The 20941-nt window shown below is 40.8% G+C and overlaps 1 protein-coding gene across 2 annotated transcripts in view; it reads left to right on the plus strand.

Annotated features, from left to right (window-relative positions):
- Positions 1–18685, plus strand: part of mtor (mechanistic target of rapamycin kinase) — a 78574-nt gene extending 59889 nt beyond the window's left edge. For both annotated transcript variants that reach the window (XM_080900119.1, XM_080900118.1), the window contains exons 36-58: positions 10–141; positions 1976–2091; positions 4485–4602; positions 5106–5303; positions 5675–5775; positions 6013–6109; positions 6220–6318; positions 6446–6568; positions 7230–7412; positions 7899–8033; positions 9478–9652; positions 11876–12011; positions 12136–12283; positions 13382–13504; positions 14043–14125; positions 14236–14308; positions 14402–14476; positions 15774–15909; positions 16750–16815; positions 16918–16998; positions 17271–17351; positions 17768–17873; positions 18090–18685. In XM_080900119.1, the coding sequence (XP_080756245.1) occupies positions 10–141; positions 1976–2091; positions 4485–4602; positions 5106–5303; positions 5675–5775; positions 6013–6109; positions 6220–6318; positions 6446–6568; positions 7230–7412; positions 7899–8033; positions 9478–9652; positions 11876–12011; positions 12136–12283; positions 13382–13504; positions 14043–14125; positions 14236–14308; positions 14402–14476; positions 15774–15909; positions 16750–16815; positions 16918–16998; positions 17271–17351; positions 17768–17873; positions 18090–18105 (2601 nt within the window). In that variant the 3' untranslated portion in view covers positions 18106–18685. The remainder of the gene's footprint in view (positions 1–9; positions 142–1975; positions 2092–4484; positions 4603–5105; positions 5304–5674; positions 5776–6012; positions 6110–6219; positions 6319–6445; positions 6569–7229; positions 7413–7898; positions 8034–9477; positions 9653–11875; positions 12012–12135; positions 12284–13381; positions 13505–14042; positions 14126–14235; positions 14309–14401; positions 14477–15773; positions 15910–16749; positions 16816–16917; positions 16999–17270; positions 17352–17767; positions 17874–18089) is intronic.
- The last annotated feature ends 2256 nt before the right edge of the window (positions 18686–20941 follow it).

Here is a 20941-nt window from a genome sequence, read left to right on the forward strand (position 1 = left end):
TCCCTCTAGGCACTGGCCCATAAGACCCTGGTCCTCCTCCTAGGTGTTGACCCCTCCAAGCAACTTGATCACCCATTGCCTACAACCCACCCTCACGTTACCTATGCTTACATGAAGTACATGTGGAAGAGCGGCCGCAAGGTAGGACCATCAACAATGTTTTTGTAGGTTCAAAATTAATGTTTCCTAAAAAGCAAAGGGCAGCATGACTAGAGATCTAATTTATCACTCTTGTATGCGTGTTTTGAGAATAAATGAAGTAATGATCAAAGTTTTGTGGAGGCTAGAAAGGGAGTGCTTATATTAGTCACCATACAGTAATTTCATAAACAGCCGATTTATTCATTTGAAAGGTTTAAATGAGCCAGAAATAACATAAATAATGTGAAAAATGTTAATTGCTTGTTTATTTATTGCTGGATATGTAATTCTGACAGAAGACTCACCATTTTAAATTAAAACATGATGAGACATCAGTGCTTGTGTCTGCTGCCCACAAGTTTAAACAGTGTAGTGAGCACTGGTTCTTACATTAATTGGCATGTATCACTAATAGTCAGTGCAGGCAGTCGGTGACAGCCAGAGGAAAAATCTGTTATGCAATCTTGTCTTCAGATACGTCTGTAAATCTTTCCTCAACAGGCTCCATAATTATAATCATTAGGGGATTTTTTTTCCTGAAATACAATTTGAAAGAGCATTTTGGGGGATTGAAAAAAAAAAGCCATTGTTAACATATTTGCAATGCAATATTGTTCAATTGTGAATTAAGTTTTATTCAGTTTTTACTTAAGTTGGGCTTCCAGCAGCAACTGTGGATGGAAATGTATAATTTTGCAGAGTGCTGTGATAAGTGGCAGATTTGACAGAATTACAATATTTCATTGATCAGTAAAACAACCCAGCTGTTACATTTACATGAATGTTGTTATTAATCTTAAATATCCATGGCAACAATGGAAAAAGTGCTAATAAATGTTAGTACTTCTTCAGAAACACTTGTTCTTTCTGTGTTCCAGCATTCAGCACAGTAACACAGGTCAAACTGCCAAATACTGGTGGCAGTGACTCAAGGTTTCAATGTGTGTGTCACCCTGTGCCATTTTACACACGCAAGCACACTTGCACCCATTCGCAAACAGTATACACACCCCCAAACGCACTTAAACATGTCCAGATTTATTTCTAGGTGTTAAATAGCATATGTGGCTCCAGGCTGCATTCTCATTAGGGGACTTAGGTAAGTGTGAGTGTGAGCATGAGCACTGCTGTTGCCAGGACCAGCTGCTCTGCTCAACTGACAAATAATATAAAAACAGAGACCAAGAGCAGGGGCAGGACCCTACTGTTTCTGGGTTTTAAAATGTTCAGGGACATTAGCCCTGTCACTGATGACTGAATCACACAGTAGTAAGGCATCTACCAGTAATAGTCAAATTAGCATTAAAGGCAATGCTTTTGGAAATGATGGCTTTATCTGTTTTCTCTTGTTTCAAACTGTGATCTTAAAGTCATTCATATATATGCATTCATGCAGATGATCAGGTGAAAAAGATGCAGATTACTGGTCAGCATTGCAAGTCTGGGGATGTTGAATAGTGTATAGGACACTTTTCTTTGCTTTAAGATCACGTCATAGGAGGTCTTAACCAGCTTAACAAAAACCTTGACTGCAGAGGTGTGCTAGCAAAACAGAATAGCAGGCTTTCCCCTGTAGAACCAGCAGTAAGCCCACCGACACTGATATGTTCAGAAAACAGTGTTTGCTGTTGGTTGTCGTGAATGCACGAATTAAAAAAGTGATCAGCGTTGATAAAACACTCACAAACCTGTCAAACCAGAAATAAAAGACTAATCATAAATGTGCAGTTTGTGTAGTTTGACTTAACTGATTTCGTTAGGATGCAAACCGTACACAAATATATTTTAAAGTCATGCTAAAGTTTATTTGCTATTGCTATTTGCATCTCTCCAGATCGACGCTTTCCAGCACATGCAGCATTTTGTGCAAGGAGTGCAACAGCAAGCTCAACACGCCGTTGCAGCTGAGGACCATCAGCGGAAGCAGGAGCTCTACAAGCTGATGGCCAGGTCTGACCTTTTTCTGGAAACACAGTAACACAGACGTATCGCCAAACAAATACAAGCTTTCTTGGAGAACATGTCACAGGAGGAAGTGTAACGAGTTAACAAGGAAAATTAAACCTGTTTGTTATTTCAGTTTCATAATCCTGGGATTATTCACACTGACTCACTGTCACACTTTTCTGAGTTAACTGAGTGTAACAAGGGCCATCACTTATGTTAATATTGACATCAGAACATTAAATGGTTGCATTTTAAGTTGAGTTTTCTTTAAAGATGGAAAAATAGAAGTGGACTTTCAGAACTGCAATGTTGTAGCTTTAGTTTTAAAGAAATCATTTAAGAAGCTGAGAATTTATTCCCCTTTGCCAGTCTCTGTATACCCACTCTGGCATGGCAGAGAAAACTCAAAGCAACATGCTGAGGCAAGGAAAAAGTAACCTCATGTATTTCCTCCCTCATGCTCTAAACACGTAGGGTCATGTCCAGTGCAGTTTTATTTCCACGAGCATGACCCATTCTGGCATAGCACCTTTTACAAATCCACCGGCATCCTGTGTGATTTTAGTTTTTTCTGTTCTTCCAAGGCTCAAAGCTTTCAATAAACAAATCTATTGGCAGGAAATGTGGCACCATGCTGATGGGTATCACCACCACAGTGCTGTTAGTTTGCACCTTTTCCAGTAGGCGCTGTGCTGTTCATTTGATAGTCCTGGCACATTGGTTTGCACCTTTACCCTATCATCACCTCACCTCACAGTGGAAGAAAGATGCAGTAAAGTCTTTTGAAAACTCGACATTCCAGTAGCTGTTGTGTGGTTTTAGATTGTGATTTTTTATTTTTTATTTTTTTTGGGCTGAGAAAATGGAAGGTTTCATGTTCCCAAAAATGACTGGGAAAGACTTCAGACTGTTAAAAAAGATGCACGCTCTTGTGGGCTCATCAAAATATTTGAGAAAGATATCTAAGACTTCCTTCTTTTATGGTTTAGCTGCTTTTCTTTGTGCAGAAGAGACTGATTACTTTTTAAAGAATTTGGATGTGCTGCATTGTTTCTCAAATAAGTCAAAATAAGCAAGAGGTGTTGCATGGGAACAGGTATAATCCATGTACAGTAAATCACACAGTGTCATTTGGCCATGTGCACAGAGCAGTCATGTGTACCCTCCCATCTCATAAATCAAACGTGACAACACATAAGTGGGAACGTGGGTAGAAGGGGCTTTTTCCACTCACTTTTTCATCTTCCACAGAATGGTTGTGTAAAAAAGAAAAAAGAAGAAAAAAATGCATGACGGGGAAAAACACCTGTACGCTGTCAGTCAGGACGGGTTCTCTCTAGACATTCTGACACACTTTCTTTAATACAGCCTGACTACATGGTATGGAGAACACCTGGACTGCTCAGACAATCACATATACACAGTCATACAGACACCTCCACCCCCAAACTATCCTGTATAATTCCACTGATACTAATCAATAACTCTGGGGTCTGCAGCCGGAAGAAACATGTTCCAATGTCACCAGATGCCTCGCCTTAACTCCTTCTTTCAGTAAAAGTTGAACCTGTCAACAGTTTACGGACACAGTTCCACACAGATGCTGAACTTGAGCTGTACATCTGCATGGAAAAGCACTCGTACGAAATTACGTAATCCAAAAGGCAATTTATAGGAGGGGCTCTGACATATTCACAGTACTGATAGATGGTTTGACAAAGCAGTTCTTGCCAGTTTCTCAGTTTAGAGTAGTTTTATCTGAATTATGTGTCTTGGCCCTGCCAAGCACAACTAGTTTGACTTTTGCCTGTAAGCATCTGTGTTTTTTTGGATGATGGATTGAGCAAAGTCCTCCTGGGATGCCACAAAGCTCACCGTTGGGTTAAATTAGAGGAAAATTGGTTTGGATAATTGAAAATCTCCAGCCTTTCAGTAGATAAATGAACTGTTGCCTCACGTATTACTACTTCTGATATATGCCTATGAGACTTCCAAGCTGTGCATCATTATCGGACCTTTTTATATAAACTACCCTTGGATTTCCTGAATGTGACTGCCAAGTCTTTATAAGCAATGACAACATAAGCAAGCTTATAAACTCATGGAGATATTTCTTTTTGGCTTGTCCCTGGCGTACATTTGTTTCCTTGTCACTAATGTAGTCACTGAATTATCTTCTTCTGCAGAGCTTCTCTTAATGGCGCTGATCTTTATTACCTTCTCATGGTCTAAAAGAGGTTTTTATTCTTAATGCCAGAAATATCAAGGGCTTAAATCTGACTTATAATATATAGTGCACCAAATAACTTCTTTCTGCCAGTCAAAATGGTATATTTACATGTGATTGAAGTACTAATGTTAGAGTGAATTTCCCTCTTCTCTCTTTCTCCATTTAGATGTTTCTTGAAGCTGGGGGAGTGGCAGCTCAGTCTGCAGGGCATCAATGAGAGCACCATCCCCAAAGTTCTGCAGTATTACAGCAATTCAACTGAGCATGACCGCAACTGGTACAAGGTCAGCTCCTCTCTTTTAACTCTGACCTTTAACGTTTGGCTTCTCTCTCTGGCTGCAATAAAATCCCAGCTGTGTCAGTAAGTAAACGTCTCAGCCCTGTTATGCCACTACGAAAACCTTAGACCTCCATTCCTGCGCCCTTATTATTTTGCTCAGTAGATACTCTCCAATTGTTTTCTGCGCTCCATCACATCAAAGATATGTGGTGATGGAAGAGCTGAAAGCATCTCTGCTTTTTCTGCCTGTGCTGCAGGCTACAGAGATGTCTCTACAGACTCTCTCCCCATCCATCTTCACCAACTTGCTTCAGCTTCAACCTTTAATAGCAGGTTGCATAACAGTGCAAACATCAAACTCATATGTTTGTATGAGAGAAATTACAGCGCCCTGGGAGATATGTCCCATAGCAAACTGGAAAATGACATCATGAACAAACGTGGAAGTTATTTCCAGTTAATAGCTCCGAACACCAGTTTCACTCAGTTTGAACCATCTTTCGGCAGGCTTGGCACGCCTGGGCTGTGATGAATTTTGAGGCAGTGCTGCACTACAAACACCAAAACCAAGGGCGAGATGAAAAGAAGAAGCTGCGGCACACCAGTGGTGCCAGTGCTAATAGTGAAGCCAGCAACAGCGACAGTGAGGTTGACAGCACTGATCCCAGTCCTGTGCCCTCACCAGGTCAGAAGAAGGTCAATGAGGTGAGTTACGGAAATGACACTGAGCATTCGGTGTCCTCTTGTCCAAGCGCTCTAAATTCAGCTAGTGCTTTATGATACTTAACATACCTGACTTGGTGTGTAAGCCATTATACACATATTATCGCCAATTTTCAAAACTGTTCATCAGTCAGAATCTTTTAATGTCTCGCTGTCATCTAAAACACATTAAACATATAAGAATTCAGGTTCAAACTGATAATACACCACATAAATCTAAAACCGCAATATTTGACATCAAAATGGTCAAAAGTCAAGACTGACATGGCTGAAAACTGCAGCTTGACTTGTGTCATCTGACTGTTTGTTTTTTAATCATGAAAAGCATATTTTTTTATACTCTCTCGCTTTAGGACCTCTCAAAGACGTTGCTCCTGTACACAGTTCCTGCTGTGCAAGGTTTTTTCCGCTCCATTTCCCTGTCCAGAGGAAATAACTTGCAGGACACGCTTAGGTGAGTTGTGTCTGACTGTAACACACACACACACACACACACACACACACACACACACACACACACACACACACACACACACACACACACACACACACACACACTGGACAAGTAGCCCAAAGAGCACCCATACATGCTATGTGAGTACAGGAGGCCCTCTAGTGGCTGACTGTGATTGATTCACAATGGTCAAAAAGGAAGAGAGAGTCTAGTTTTATTTTGTTTTCTACTGCTCAGGGTTTTGACTCTGTGGTTTGATTATGGTCACTGGCCCGAAGTGAATGAAGCTCTGGTGGAAGGCATCAAGACCATTCAAATAGACACCTGGCTGCAGGTAATATATGTAGAGAAATAAAATCATATGAAAAATATTTTTTTGGGTGGGAGAAAAGGCTGATTTGAGTGCAATTTTGAGAGAATAGTGCAATGTTTTTATATTTACAGGTCATCCCGCAGCTTATAGCTCGAATCGACACCCCTCGAGCCCTGGTGGGCCGTCTGATCCACCAGCTGCTAACCGACATTGGACGATATCATCCCCAGGTAAGTCTGCTTATTCTACTGGAGGCTATATTTTAGAACACAGAACAGCCACACAGCCATATTTCTTTTATGAAAAGTTAAAAGCTGTACTCTCAGTGATCAGCGTTTGTTCTGTGTTCACATGCAGGCTTTGATCTACCCACTGACTGTGGCTTCAAAGTCCACCACTACCGCCCGCCACAATGCTGCCAACAAGATCCTGAAGAACATGTGTGAACACTGCAACACCTTAGTTCAGCAAGCTATGATGGTAAAACATCTCTGTTGCACTACTGAATTAAAACATCTTTATAAATTGCATAGTAAATAGTTGTGGGTTTGTTCCATTGGGTTAAATGTGAACTTTATAGTCTAGTGGTCTAAACATTTGGCTAACAAGTGGATGATCCCTGGTTTGAACCTGGGAGAAGACACAAGGTTCCAGCGTCCAGCATTTAAATAAATGAATTAAGACTAAACCTGCCAAGTCAAACAGAGCTAACTGCTGTGGCGATTCCATATTAATGAGGGAGCAGAGCTGACAGTAGCTTCTTCTTTATATATATAATTAACAAAATATTTAATTTCCAAACAGGAGTTATAGAAATGTAGATAAGGTTTTCTGGTTCTTGTTATGACTTGTTGTATCATTTAAAATTAAATGGGAAAGGCTAATTAGCAGCAGAGGAGGAAATTCAGCCTTTTTTGTTGTGATTGTGAACATTTCTAATTGTAATTGAATTGTAATGTACATCACCCTGTAAAAGGAAAAAGCTTGATGAAGGTGAACTTTGCATTTCCTTTTTTCTTTAAAATATTTGCAATTTAGATTTTCTGTATAAAACAATTTTAAATTGTCGAGATTTTACCTGTAAAAACAGGTCATCATTACGCTACAGACTGACCTTTTCCTTTTGTTTCCCTTCATCCAGGTGAGTGAGGAGCTCATCCGAGTGGCCATCTTGTGGCATGAGATGTGGCACGAGGGCCTTGAAGAGGCATCCCGTCTGTACTTCGGTGAGCGCAACGTCAAGGGCATGTTTGCTGTACTGGAACCCCTACATGCCATGATGGAGAGGGGACCACAGACCCTCAAAGAGACCTCTTTCAATCAGGTTTGAATCTTCTCGGTTTGATTTGTTGTCGCGGTGCAAGCAATGATGACAGGGACTGGAAACAGTACTCAAGCATGTGTGCACTGGCTTCTGATTCTGTTCCTAAATGTAAATGATGGCTTTCACATTATTTTATTGCATTTCTGTCAAAAAAGGCTTAAAGATTAATGATTAAACATTCTATCCATGCTTCAACTAAACTGTTGAAAACAAAATGTGTTCTGATATGGAGGCCGGAAGATAGAAAATTGATGTTAAATCATTCTACCTTATAGAGGGGCCTTGGTGGCCTGTGCATATTATATATATACTTTTTTTTTTGGATCCTCATCAGCAACAGCAGTGGTAGAAATATTTCCAAGCTTCCACCATCCCACACAATATAAATTTATCATAAGCCAAATTAAAAATTTAATAGCTTTCAGGAGAGAAAAGAAATTGGACACAAAAAGAAAACACTTGTGTTTCTCTTACTTCATGCTACAGGCTTATGGGAGGGACCTGATGGAGGCACAAGACTGGTGCAGGAAGTACATGCGCTCTGGAAATGTTAAAGACCTGACTCAGGCCTGGGACCTCTACTACCACGTGTTCAGACGCATCTCCAAGCAGCTGCCACAGGTGATTGAAAATATGAAGCCTACAATCAGTTACACTACTTTTTTTGTTAATAATATATAAATCACCATCCTAATGATCACTGCAGTGTGCCTCATATAGTAATATTCAACAGTATATGCAGTGTATGTACAGTGTTAGCATTTTTGTGCACGTACTGTGTCATATGGTACGTCAGAGTACGTCTTTTGTGCCTCCTGGAAAAATCTGAGCTGACATCTCACCACGTCTGTGTCCATTCCAGTGTTTCATCAGATTATAGATTTTGCATTTCATGCCCCGACTCATTCTTTGATCTTAAGATGGTAAATGTCTCCTAGTCGTGTAATATGACATAAAAGACTAATGGCTACTGTGTGTTACCAACATTAGAAACAACACTGAATGGGAGCTAATGATAGCGACTTCTTTCATTCCCCCATCTCTGTTTAAAGTCATTGAGCAGGAAGAAAAAAACTAATGTTGCAAGATGTTGAAAGACGGCAGGATGGTGATGAGAGTGATGATGTAGGAAGAGGAATGGCACAGCATCAGTGGATAGCATTGCTCATTTTATTGTCACGCCCTCAGGCGCCACTCTGTCTATTAAATTATGGCATAATATCCTAATGTAAAATTTCACAAGAGGCAGAATATTTTTCGAGATATATTTTACAAGTTGCAGGTAGTTTATTTTCTGTGGTCAATTGTTTGGTTTTAACTATCAGCATCTGTCAGATTGTTGTAGCCACTTTGGTACAACATAATGGGTAGATGCTTCAATAGAAAGCAGGGCTTGTTGCTATAGGAGAAGAGATGAAATTGAATTGATAGATGCCATTCCTAGCAGCTATCATCACATTGTTGAAGAGTGACATTAAAAATAGTTCTGTCAGCAGCTTGTACTGCACATAATAAATGAAGATGGCGATGCTATTTGACACTGTAGCATGGCCCTGCTCTCAAGGATGCACCCTGCTGTGACATTACAGTACGCAGCATGAAATACACTGCAGCATTACGACATGCTGGGAGCAGTGCAAATATTCCCCCACAGGGCATTAACATAGAGATAAACCCTTCCCAGAATGCATCCAAATGGCAGTTCCAGCGCAGGGCGGGACAGTAACCATACATCAGCATTCAGAAATGAACCATAAAGGCCTTTAAATAGTGTGCCACATTCAGATTTGATGCAGTGTAAATGACTGATGGTTGCAGACAAGCAGCAAATGCATTAAGAAAGTGAAATGTTCCAGATGATTTATAAAAAGCTGCGTATAAACAAGTTTCTCTGGATAAAGCCTTTTAACTTGGATATGAGCCAGTGTCTGCTACAATATGCATATTGCTTTAGGCACTGTTGGCTTGGCAGGCGCTGCTTTGTCAGTGAAGTTTTTGTACACAAGACTTAAAACTAATTGTCTCTTCCTGTGCTACACCCCCACCTCATCAACTTTCCTCACAGCTGACCTCCCTGGAGCTGCAATATGTTTCTCCGAAGCTGCTGATGTGTCGAGACCTGGAGCTTGCTGTACCCGGCACTTATGACCCCAACCAGCCTATCATTCGCATCCAGTCCATCGCCCCCTCCCTGCAGGTCATCACCTCCAAGCAGCGCCCACGCAAACTCACCATCATGGGTAAGATTAGGAGAAAATTGCACAGCCCTTGTGGCTCTGAACCCATTATATTAGGAAAATGGATTAAAGAATATTTCTAGTCATATGCTTTCAGCGGGCATGGGCCGTCACATTAGAGAAAATTCAATATTAATCGAATCCAACAATAAACAGGGCACAGTTTATTTTGAATTCATCGGTCATGGCATGTGGTGTGGCTAGAATATGACCGTAGAAAACGTTCATACCACCAGAAGCAAGATCAAACAAGTGATAAGCAAATATGAATTCCACTCACCACACGTGGACCAGACTCGATGGTTATTTAACTTTCTACCAAAAGAGTCTTGGTTTTTTTCCCAGTCTCTTCCGAATGAACATACGGGGGCACACCACGGTTCGTCACAAACCCTCCCAACACTGTTCTTTGTTATTAAATTGAATACTGAAATAAATAACTTTGACATGCTACCCTCTGCTCCGTTGTGTGATATGAAATATGACAGCAAAGTGCTTCTAAAATGGCAAAGCACTGTAATATCACATTGTCTTGAAGCCAAATCCACACATTATCAATCATAAACTGTTCATTCTGCTTCACACATTTTATGCCCCTGTACCAGCGCCAGCCGTGACCGGAGGCAATATGTTTTTGGGTTGTCCTACCCCACTGTCGGTAAATCTGATTCTCACGATATCTTAGGGATTCATTGCCCTTCAGGGACATTTTGCCACAAACATCCACTAGGTCTCGGTGGACTGAATTAATAAGCTACAATATAAGATATAATAATAATACGTGTCTAATAAGTCAAAAATGCTAAATTGATGAGATAATGTAGGCAAAAGGTCAAAGTTTGACTTCAGTGTGACGACATAATTTTCTGCAAAAGAAACTTTTCTGGCCGTTATTCAACACCATACCTCAGAAGCACAAGGGGAGATTGTGACCATATTTCACGTGTAGTCGGATATTGAATTGGTGACACCGAGGTGCGGTTTCCACCTTGAAACTACAGTGATAGATTTTTTTTTTTGTGCTGCAGGGCTGATAGTGTGTGTGAAGCATACATGATTTAGAATTTGTAGCGCAGAGCAATATCCCTGTTTGAACCGTCATCACAGGACTTTGTGTTTCTTCAGAATCAGCGTTATTGACCAAGTTTAATTCCTTCAAAGTCTGCACAGACAGCTGCAGCTTTACTGCTGGGGAGAGGTTACAACTGCAAAACTTCTCTGGACAATACTGTACTTTGTTCTGATGTATTCCATCAGTGTTATATAACACACTCTGTAAAAGATGATGGCTAATAAATCAACTGACCTCTGGAGCAAGACTTCAGATTAAGACCTGTCAGCCACTGCAGGCAACCTAGATTTACTTTCGATGCTCCTTCTTCTGGTACAATGTACTTACTGGGGTTGTCATTAGAAGCAGACCCGGGATAGAACAGGGGCATTATTTTCCACTGGAAGCTTCGTTTTACTCCATTAAAGGTAGTACTGTGTTGGTGAAATAGTGGAGCAATTAGATAAGTGTCATCGTCTGTAATTCAGATAAGTGAAACATGTTTTTCTGTCTGTCATGCTGAAAACTTCATTCTGCTCAAGAGGACTGAGTCAATATCATAGTTCATCCAGCAGCTATTAACATACTGAAAGTATTGTGGTACTTCATAAGCATCATAGGCTTTCAGAGTCTTTTTAATCCTTTATTGCATATCTGCTGTTTATTTGGTCAGAATTATTCGCGTCCTGATGCTAATAGTCAGTTGCGAATCCTTTTTGCTGGAATTCTTCTTTAGTTCGTGGCACGATGATTTCTGAAGTGACAGCTCAAACACTCGCCGAAGTTTTTCTACTGTGTGTAAATTGGAAGATAAACCTCAGTTTAAGCTTAATTTTACAAACTTTTAGCATTGCAAAGTTAAAACACCTAAATTGCACAGCAGTACTTTGTGCTATGGCTCAGGGTAAAGGTCAGTATAGAAAACTAGTATATTTAGAAATCCTGTGTTGAAAATTTCTCGCTCTGTTGAAAAGCACTTGGGGAATTTTTGACAAAGCTCACCAAAGGTGAGCTGATCATTTTGTTCTCATTTGTTCTCATACTCAGAGGAGTATGAGTTGACCCTGGCAAAAATACAGAGCACTGCCATTTCCAACCATTAAGAGTTTATTTATGCATTTCTTTCCATTGTTCAAGCAGTCCATCATTGTTGTATTTTATTGCCCCATCTGCAGGTAGTAATGGCCACGAGTTCATGTTCCTGTTGAAGGGCCATGAGGACTTGAGGCAGGATGAGAGAGTCATGCAGCTGTTCGGTCTGGTTAACACGCTTCTGGCAAACGACCCTGCGTCCTTGCGCAAGAACCTCAGGTAGACACACACTCTGGCGTCACCACACACGCACAAATTCCAAGAAACAGTTGTGTTTTACTCACCTCGCACATACCTGACAAAGTTGTTTGTGCTCAACCCGGCTGTGTGTTGTCTTCATCAGCATTCAGCGCTACGCAGTGATCCCCCTGTCCACCAACTCGGGCCTGATTGGCTGGGTGCCCCACTGTGACACCCTGCATGCCCTCATCAGAGACTACAGAGAGAAGAAAAAGATTTTGCTCAACATTGAACATCGCATCATGCTCAGGGTGAGGAACTGCTTCTATTTCCACTGTCTGAATAAGTGACAACAGTTTCAGGATGTTTTCTCTCCAACTATGTGCTTATTTACGTTGTTTGATCCCATTAGTTACTTTTTCAGCCAGTTAGCTTCCTTTGGAACTTCAGCATGTCACAAAAAACACATTCACATGATGAATTAACTTCCTGTCTTACTAAATACATTTTAATGTGTTATTGGCTGAACGTACTCACATGTTGTTTATGTTTCGTGCCAACAAGCTGGTCCTATTCGTTTATATAAATTGTCATTTTCATATAAAACTACACACTAAATAGATTCATCAGAGCTGAGGAAGCATCTGTTTCCAGTGATTATATTGATGAATACCAATCACTCTTTGTGAAAACACATTTACAGATTTTTAATTGTCACAAATTAACTGAAGATCCCCCCCGGAATTCCTAATTAGTCAAAGGAGAACAACAAAATACATAATTTTCTTTGCTAAAACATCACTGCAGAAAGTAAAAGCTCTTGACCCAATACCAGGATCAGGGGGGAAAGTCAGTGGTTTGATGCCTGGCTCCTTCAGTCTTCATGCCAAAATGTCGTTGGGGAAAAATCATGAAGGACAAACACTTCACTTCAGCTGTGTGTGAGTGTGTCTGTGATAGAAACAGCAAATGGGTGAATGTGGCTTATAGTGTGACGTTTACAAGGCCTTAAAACCAGAAAAAGATTTGCACAATTTGCATCCAGTTTATGATTTTCAATCAGATTAATCTGACTTTTTTTCCCCTTTTTAAACATATTAACAGCCTATCCTAGCTGCCTCTTGCAGGCCCCCAGGCTGTCGGTGGTCTGAATAAAAACAGAAAGAAACCAAATATCAGATATTTAAGAACAGCGGTTTATTTCCAAAAGTATTTGATTAACATTTGTAAATGTCTTTTCTTATACTGGTGAGCAGTTACATTTTGAACTCAATCGAACACCATGGGGGTGACAACTCAAGTTTTATGAATGTCTATGTTCTGTCGATCACCTGTGCTTCTTGCTAATTGTTTGAATTTTTAAATTCTGAATAGCGAAAGACTTTAAAGACTTTCAACTCTCACTCCAGATGGCTCCAGACTACGACCACCTGACGCTGATGGAGAAGGTGGAGGTGTTTGAACATGCTGTCAATAACACAGCCGGAGACGACCTGGCCAAGCTCTTGTGGCTCAAGAGCCCCAGCTCTGAGGTAAAGTGCTTCACTTCTATACTTTGTCAGCAGTGCAGAGGAGGGGACTTGGTCTTTTCACTATCTTTATGTATTCAGTGGTACTTGGATAAAATATCAAGAGAGTCTAATTATAGATCCAATAACTTCTTGAATTAACATCTCTTCCTAAATAAAATACCGCGTCACCTCAAAACTGGTCTTCCTTTGGGAAAGGTTTTCATTGGATGCAGACCAAGCAAAGTAGGTCTTTGTAGTTTCTCATTTTTCTGATTACTGCGGGGATACAGGTGTAGTGAAATAAAATTGTTGTTTTCCCTAAAGAATGGGTTTTCTGGGTTATCTGTCCTACTTTTAAAGCACTGACTCTGCAGGATTTCACTAAGAGACCATCAAATTGAATCAGTTTTAGTACCCCGTGTACCTGATGCTCCATGTGTTTAAGTGTCTGGAAAGATGTGTTCAGCAGCCTGCCAGAGATTTCTGTTTCATTTCCCACAATATTTTTTTATTATGACCTAGAGGAGCGCTCAGAACACAAATGTTATTTCTCCTACAGGTGTGGTTCGACAGGAGGACGAACTACACTCGATCCCTGGCTGTGATGTCCATGGTGGGCTACATCCTCGGACTGGGTGACAGGTGAGCTTCTCAAACAAAACACTAAAAACCCTATATTAATGTAAAAAAGTGTTAGAATGGCCACAAAGAAAATGGTAAAACATTATTGAGGAGATGTTTCTGTTCTCCAGGCATCCATCCAATTTGATGTTAGACCGGTTAAGCGGCAAGATCCTACACATCGACTTTGGAGACTGTTTTGAGGTGGGAGGAGATTTGTATTAAATATATTACAAACTTCTCTGATATATATTTAAATATATTTTTTAAACTTACCCTCGTATACATTTCTAACAGGTGGCCATGACCAGAGAAAAGTTCCCTGAAAAGATTCCCTTCCGACTGACTAGGATGCTAACCAATGCTATGGAGGTATACGACTATGCTGGCGTGTGACAAACTGTATGAAGTGTGGTAAAGTGTGCTCACGGTAACACCATGTGTGGTCATGAGTCATTCAATCTGATAGGTAGTTCAATACATAATATTATGAAGAAAGTTCATTTTCCAGGTGCTACAGATTGGCATTTCTTGTGCCTGGTGTCATGGAGATATTTGCTCAACAGTACAGAGCAGCGTCACCCCTGCTCTTACCTTTTCCTTGTCATTTGTTCGCACAGGCAGATATTAATAAAGCTGGTTAAGTATCTCTCCTGCTCGCTGAGGAATGACCACAAAAAATGTAATTCTGTATTTGTGGTAAATTTTAGCCACAGACCGTGTTGGCCTGGTGCTGCTGTTTTGTCCATTATCACGGTTAGGTTAGGTCATTGATTACATTCTCAGTTTGAATTTAGGACGATGATGCTTGTTCGTTTCACTTAGCAACATCCACCTTTATACTAGCTTCATTGTGGCCAGGGGTTTGAAAACAGTCATGATGCAAAATCATGTAGTTGACTTAAACACAAAGACTTAAACCTGAGAGCCAAGAGAATTGGCTTTGGTCAGCTGATCAAAGCTTTTGTGGGCACAAAGAAAAATCTGCCGGAGCTCACAGTTCAAATCAATGTCAGTTATTTTAAGGCAAGTCATTTTTCTCTGCTGCACCGCTATGGCAGATCTTAGGGTTTCCCCACCTGCCAAATGCCTCTTTCACTCCTCCCTATGGCCTAGCTTAAAGCAGTTATAGTCCCGTTTAATTAGGTTAGACAGTCGGAGACTCTGCAACAGAAAAGTCTTTCTAGTACATTCATTTTATTCTGGTGTCAAAGGCCCCCACCCTTAAACACGACAAGTATTCCTCTACTGAAGTGAATCCTGCCTGAGCTGCTTCTTCTTTGTCTTCTTTATTTCATTCCAAATAATAATTAGTCTTCTGTGACTGTGCAGAGTTTTATCAGAAGCTGTGACTCACTGTGCCTTGAATTTAATGAGCAAAGGAAGGAAAGGAATTAAAAATGAAAGCATCAAGAAATAAAATTCTGCATTGTAAGAGGTTTAAGTTTTGCCTTTTAAGCTACTGCAAAAGTTTTTTTTTTGTTTTGTTTTTTTTAGACATATGAAATCTTCTTAAAACTTATTTTCAGCCTTCTAAATACAAACAGAGAGGCTGTTCTACTACTAAACTCAGAACATGTTATTGGATCATTGTTTACAAGTATACTGATATTTCTGTGACGTGCACACGCAGAATGGAAACCTAATTCCCAAATGTCATGTGCGTCAGGTGACGGGCTTGGATGGTAACTACAGGATCACGTGCCACACAGTGATGGAGGTGCTGAGGGAGCACCGGGACAGCGTCATGGCTGTGCTGGAGGCCTTCGTCTACGACCCGCTGCTCAACTGGAGGCTTATGGACAGTAAGGAAATGCCAGCTGTTTAAATTGAGTACAGATGTTAGATCAACATATTACAGCCTCACATAACCACAGCAGCATATCAGCTCAGACCGGTTACAGTTTGGTTAAAGTCAGAGCAGATTACACTTGTTCAAGCTGAAAGACTTCTTTTTGTGGCGGTGAAGAGTGGGGAGCGTTAAAGCTACTCGCATCAAGCTGCACTGGACTTCTGCTTAGCTTGTGTTTTCGAGAGAAACGGTTAATGAAGTGCTTCAGACATCTAAAGGTCGCTGGTTAAACTCAAGTGTACACAGTGAATAAATCTCTGTGGCACCTTCTCTACTAATACTGTTATGGTTGCCTTTAGCAAGACATTTAATCAAAAAAAAGTGGAATATGTCACTTTGATTATAAAGGAGTTCAGCATTTTGGGGTTAGTATGTTTAAGAAATAAGAAGCAGCCAGGGATCTGTGCATAAAACCACTTTCTCCTTACAGGGACTTACAGCTGCATTAGTTAAACGCTCATTAGTGTATTCTCTACAGTGTGTGTTACTATAGCCATTTACTGAATAGCCACCAGAGCAAACCGGACCCATTTAATGCAAAGGAGCTGGAAACATGACTTTCAGGTCACAGATGGGTAGAATAAATCTGGGGGACAACATAAAGAGAGAGGCCTTTCCTATAATCTGACCACTTTTAATGAATAGTGCACATAACTGTGGAAGAAACCCGAGTTTCTGTCTTTAAAGCAGTCAGAGAGGTGGTGATCCTTCCTGGTAAATGAGGTAAATGAAATATGCTCCAGAGGAGTTTGTGTATGTTTTTAAATGCACACTTTTCCCGTTTCGCCCACAGCAAACACAAAAGGAACCAAACGCTCCCGCACCAGGACCGACTCGTACACCGCCGGGCAGTCAGTTGGTCAGTTTCCAACACAAGCTGTAACCATAACTATGTTTCATTTTCTATTTAATAAAGGAAAAATCGTTTTTTTAATCTCTGACTATGTGGCGTCATCTACAGAGGCTCTTGAGGGAATTGACCTTGGAGAGACCACGCACAAGAAAGCAGGGACCACTGTGCCCGAGTCGATTCACTCCTTCAGTGAGTTACCTGCTTATTCAGACTTAAGTGATTTTATTTTGTTGTATTACAGCTTTTTAGGTCTGCTCTGCTTATTTTGCCATCAAAATACTGAGCACTCGCTGTCATAATGATCGCTGCAAGTCACTGCTCTGTGGTAAGGCAGGACACAAATCTGCTTTGATTTCCTTTAGCTGCGAACAGGTTTGGTATAGACACAGCATAATTTGTTTTTTTAAAGCTGCCAATAGTTGTTGATGCTAGTATTTTTGTGTGTGTGTGTGTGTTTTTAGTTGGAGATGGCTTGGTACAACCTGAGGCACTCAACAAGAAGGCTATTCAGATTATTAACAGAGTGCGAGACAAACTTACGGGTAAGTGGGACATTTTTACTGCACATTTCACTCTCCCGTCGATAAAGTACCCTCTTTTTTTAAATAAGTAAATGCTAAAGATTTATGAATAATATTTTTAATTTAAACACATTGTACTGGAGGTACAAAACATACTTAAAGTTAAATTTCTTGGATAAGCAGGGACTTGCAGTCCATCAGCATCCTCCTGAAACCAAACCAGTCCCAAGTCCCTCGCATACATTTCCAATTTAATGTCTGATCAAAAATGAGCTCAGCAGAGCTTTAATAACAAAAGGGAACATAACAGAGACGAGAGGTCTTTTCAGATCTTGCACTATCCTAAAAGCACCTTTGTGTTGTCTGAACAAAGTCGAGCCGTGTTTGCAGATTGATTTTGCCGGAGCAGATCTGTGACCAGAGTTTGTTCCCTATAGGTCGTGACTTCTCTAACGAAGAGACGCTGGATGTGCCGACACAAGTAGAGCTCCTCATCAAACAAGCCACCTCACATGAAAATCTGTGCCAGTGCTACATCGGATGGTCAGTATGCCTTACATTTTCAGCTTCAGGGTTAGTCAGAGCCTGGCTGCAAGAATCCACCTTAAATCAAACTGAAGTCATGACTTTGAATGTGTGAAGATTGTTGCAGAAAAGTTATCTTGGGCAGTTTTAAATGCAATTACTGTGCCACAGGTTGATCTCTTTTTCTTTCTCTTCTTTTAATTTGACATTTTCTTTTCTCCTCCAAATGTTCAGGTGTCCCTTTTGGTGAAGAAGCGTTTCCACCAGCCAGGATTTACCCTTGACTCTCTCGCACACTGATAGATGAAGTAGGAGCTCTCAGCTCAGATTGGTATCCACTGGAATGTGTCCTCAAGCCACACTGCAGAGCCTAAACAAAGTTTTTCCTCTTTTTTTGTGTTTTGATTTCTTTGTTGTTGTATAATTGTATGGTTTGCCATTTACGTTTATTAGAAAGTACCTTTAGTGCTTTGTTTTTACCTGATTATCATAATTTACCAAATTTTGCAGTCATTGCTCATAATGACCTTGTAATTTGTAATTTTTACCATTATATTTACTCGCTAAAAGCTTTCTACAGTGGCCATATTGTAATCACTAATGACTATTGCTCCACATACTGCTTTCTTCTCATAAAGCCACCAGTCTGTTGTATCATTGTGTATGAATGTGACAAATTTCAGCAACATGATATGCCTTTTACTAACTTAAACATTCTTAAGGGGTTTCTGATGAGCAGAGATCAGTAAGAATTTGATTTCATTTGATTTGAGTGGACTGCGATGTACTCAGTGGGCATTCGTGTGCCATTAAACCCTGTATAGATACCACTGTGACTGTGCTGTGTTCATTGAACTGTACCGATTGCTCATGAAACTGAGATTGTCACACCTACAGCAGTTTAAAAATAGCTAGGGGTAAGGGCGTCCCGGTAGAGAGCGTGCCATGTATCAGCGCTGAGACGTATTGCAGAGTCTGGGGTTTGAATCCAGCCTTCCAGACACTTTGCTGCATGTGATTTCCTCGTCTTTCCCATTTCCTGCTATCAAGTAGAGCAGAAATGATGGGAAAATAGTATGTTCTGTCTCCAAATGAAAATGTGTCGTAGATATTCATTTATTTATTTATTTCAGAAGAGGTGCCACTGTCTTTGTTTTTCTAGCACCGACAGAGGGCACTCTGACTCCTAATAGGATCACTCCCCTCCATCTTCTTTAGGAGACAGGCTTTGGCAGAGGATTCACTCATCAGGCCGGAGAGGATAAGACCACACTAGATCCTTCCCTAAAACCAGAACAAAACAGGAAAAAAATACTAGGTTTCAAGCATGTGCTTTCAAATCGAGATTAGATTCCCCTTTTCTAAAAGCAGCCATTATTTTTTTTATCGTTGTCTGAAGACCACAGGGAGACGCAGTCACTTGCAGCCAATGCAGTCTGACAGAAACAAAACCGAATCAGATGCTGCAAACTGCAGAGGCAGCACTGGAGACAACTATTAATTTGGTTTCCTGTGCTGTTATCTGGTGAGTGCAAGGTAGCTTCTGTTTTTTACTTCTGCTCATTGCTATTCCCCCTCTAATTTCTCCATTTATTTCTTCCCTGCATTCTCCTCTGAAGGTTAATTACTTATAGATAGTTAAGGATTACGGATCAACAGAAAGCAGCCCATTGATCTCTTCCCTGCCGTGCCCACCACTGCAATGTCACACTCTTTACACATTGGGACAAAAGCCTGGTGATTATCTGTTCGTATCGATCGATTCCTCCTCTGTTTTCCCTCGCTTCTTACTCTCCTTCGCTTCCTTCGCCTCCACTCTGTCACTTTGTTCCCTCCTGCTGCCAAAAGCTCATTATTGAAAATGTGACTTTTCATAGTCTGTGCCACCATTTCTGTTGTTCTTTCTCACCCGTCTAATTTGTTTGTATTTTTTTCAGCCTCTCAAGTCTGTTGAGAGGCAGCCGAGTCAATAGCTCAAGTTAAATAGGCTGCATTGATTGGGAGAGGGATTTAGCTGTTTATCAACTGTGGAAATGGGCTAGGGCTGCGGGGGGGAAAAAAGACACCCGGCACAGGTGTCTGCAAGTCAATGGTGACAAATGATACTCATCGAGAGACAATGCTCCTAAATGAGGGAAGGTGAGAGGCTTGGCGGTAGAAGCTGCTGATGCTGGAGGCCACGCTCCATCAGCCTTTAAGGCTGTCACATGAAGCCGAAACAGGCCTGACACATTAGGAATGATGGGAAATGTAGCAATACATTCGCTCCCCCTCTGGGACTCGAGCCTGTTCCCCCATCCTTGAGCATGTATTTCCCCGCAAGAGCTCCCCTGCAGGTGTTATTCCACATCCATGCATCCTCTTTAGCGTCTCATGACCCTTAGAGATTTCATAAGTGCTCTTCACAACTCTTGCTGTGGCTGGAGTGTAGTCACATACACCCAAGCATGCTCACAGCATAGAGCATGGGTGTTTCTCATTTCTCAGTGAAAGCTTCTAATTTGCTTTAATTTGCTAATATGCGTGTAACAGCTCATGAATAAAATGCATTACAAGCCCAACTGTAAAACCTTGTTCTGTATCTGCAATGACATGAGTAACTAAAAATCTAAGCTGGAACATCACCGTACTCCAGTATTGTTTCTCTTTATAAATTCTATATTTCTGTTTTCAGCAGTTAGCATCATTTTCTATGAGTGAGATTTAAGTTTGAAGAGAGGAAGGAGCGAAAACAAAGGAGCATGAATGCTTATGCAACCTTAATATTACAGATGTGTGTAACTCTACTTATAGTGAATTGTAAACCTCAGTGAGTCTTGTTAAAATGGTCGATGCTCATCTGCAAAAATAACGAGGTCAGTGTCTGCGTAAACTCTGAGCCAACTTCACACACAAACACACAATTTAGGACAGTTTTTTTTTTTTTTTTTAACTCGTGGCTCTCTGTGATGTCAGAGAGAAGGGATATCCCTAATATGGTCATCTCCGACTTGCAGAAGCCCTACACACCTGATGTCCAAGCATGTTTGCAAAGGTCAGCCATGCAGAAGAAAGGTGGTACAACTTGAGGTACTGCTCCAAGCCCT

This window comes from Rhamphochromis sp. 'chilingali', assembly GCF_963969265.1.
Source record: "Rhamphochromis sp. 'chilingali' genome assembly, chromosome: 12".
NCBI classification, from domain to species: domain Eukaryota; kingdom Metazoa; phylum Chordata; class Actinopteri; order Cichliformes; family Cichlidae; genus Rhamphochromis; species Rhamphochromis sp. 'chilingali'.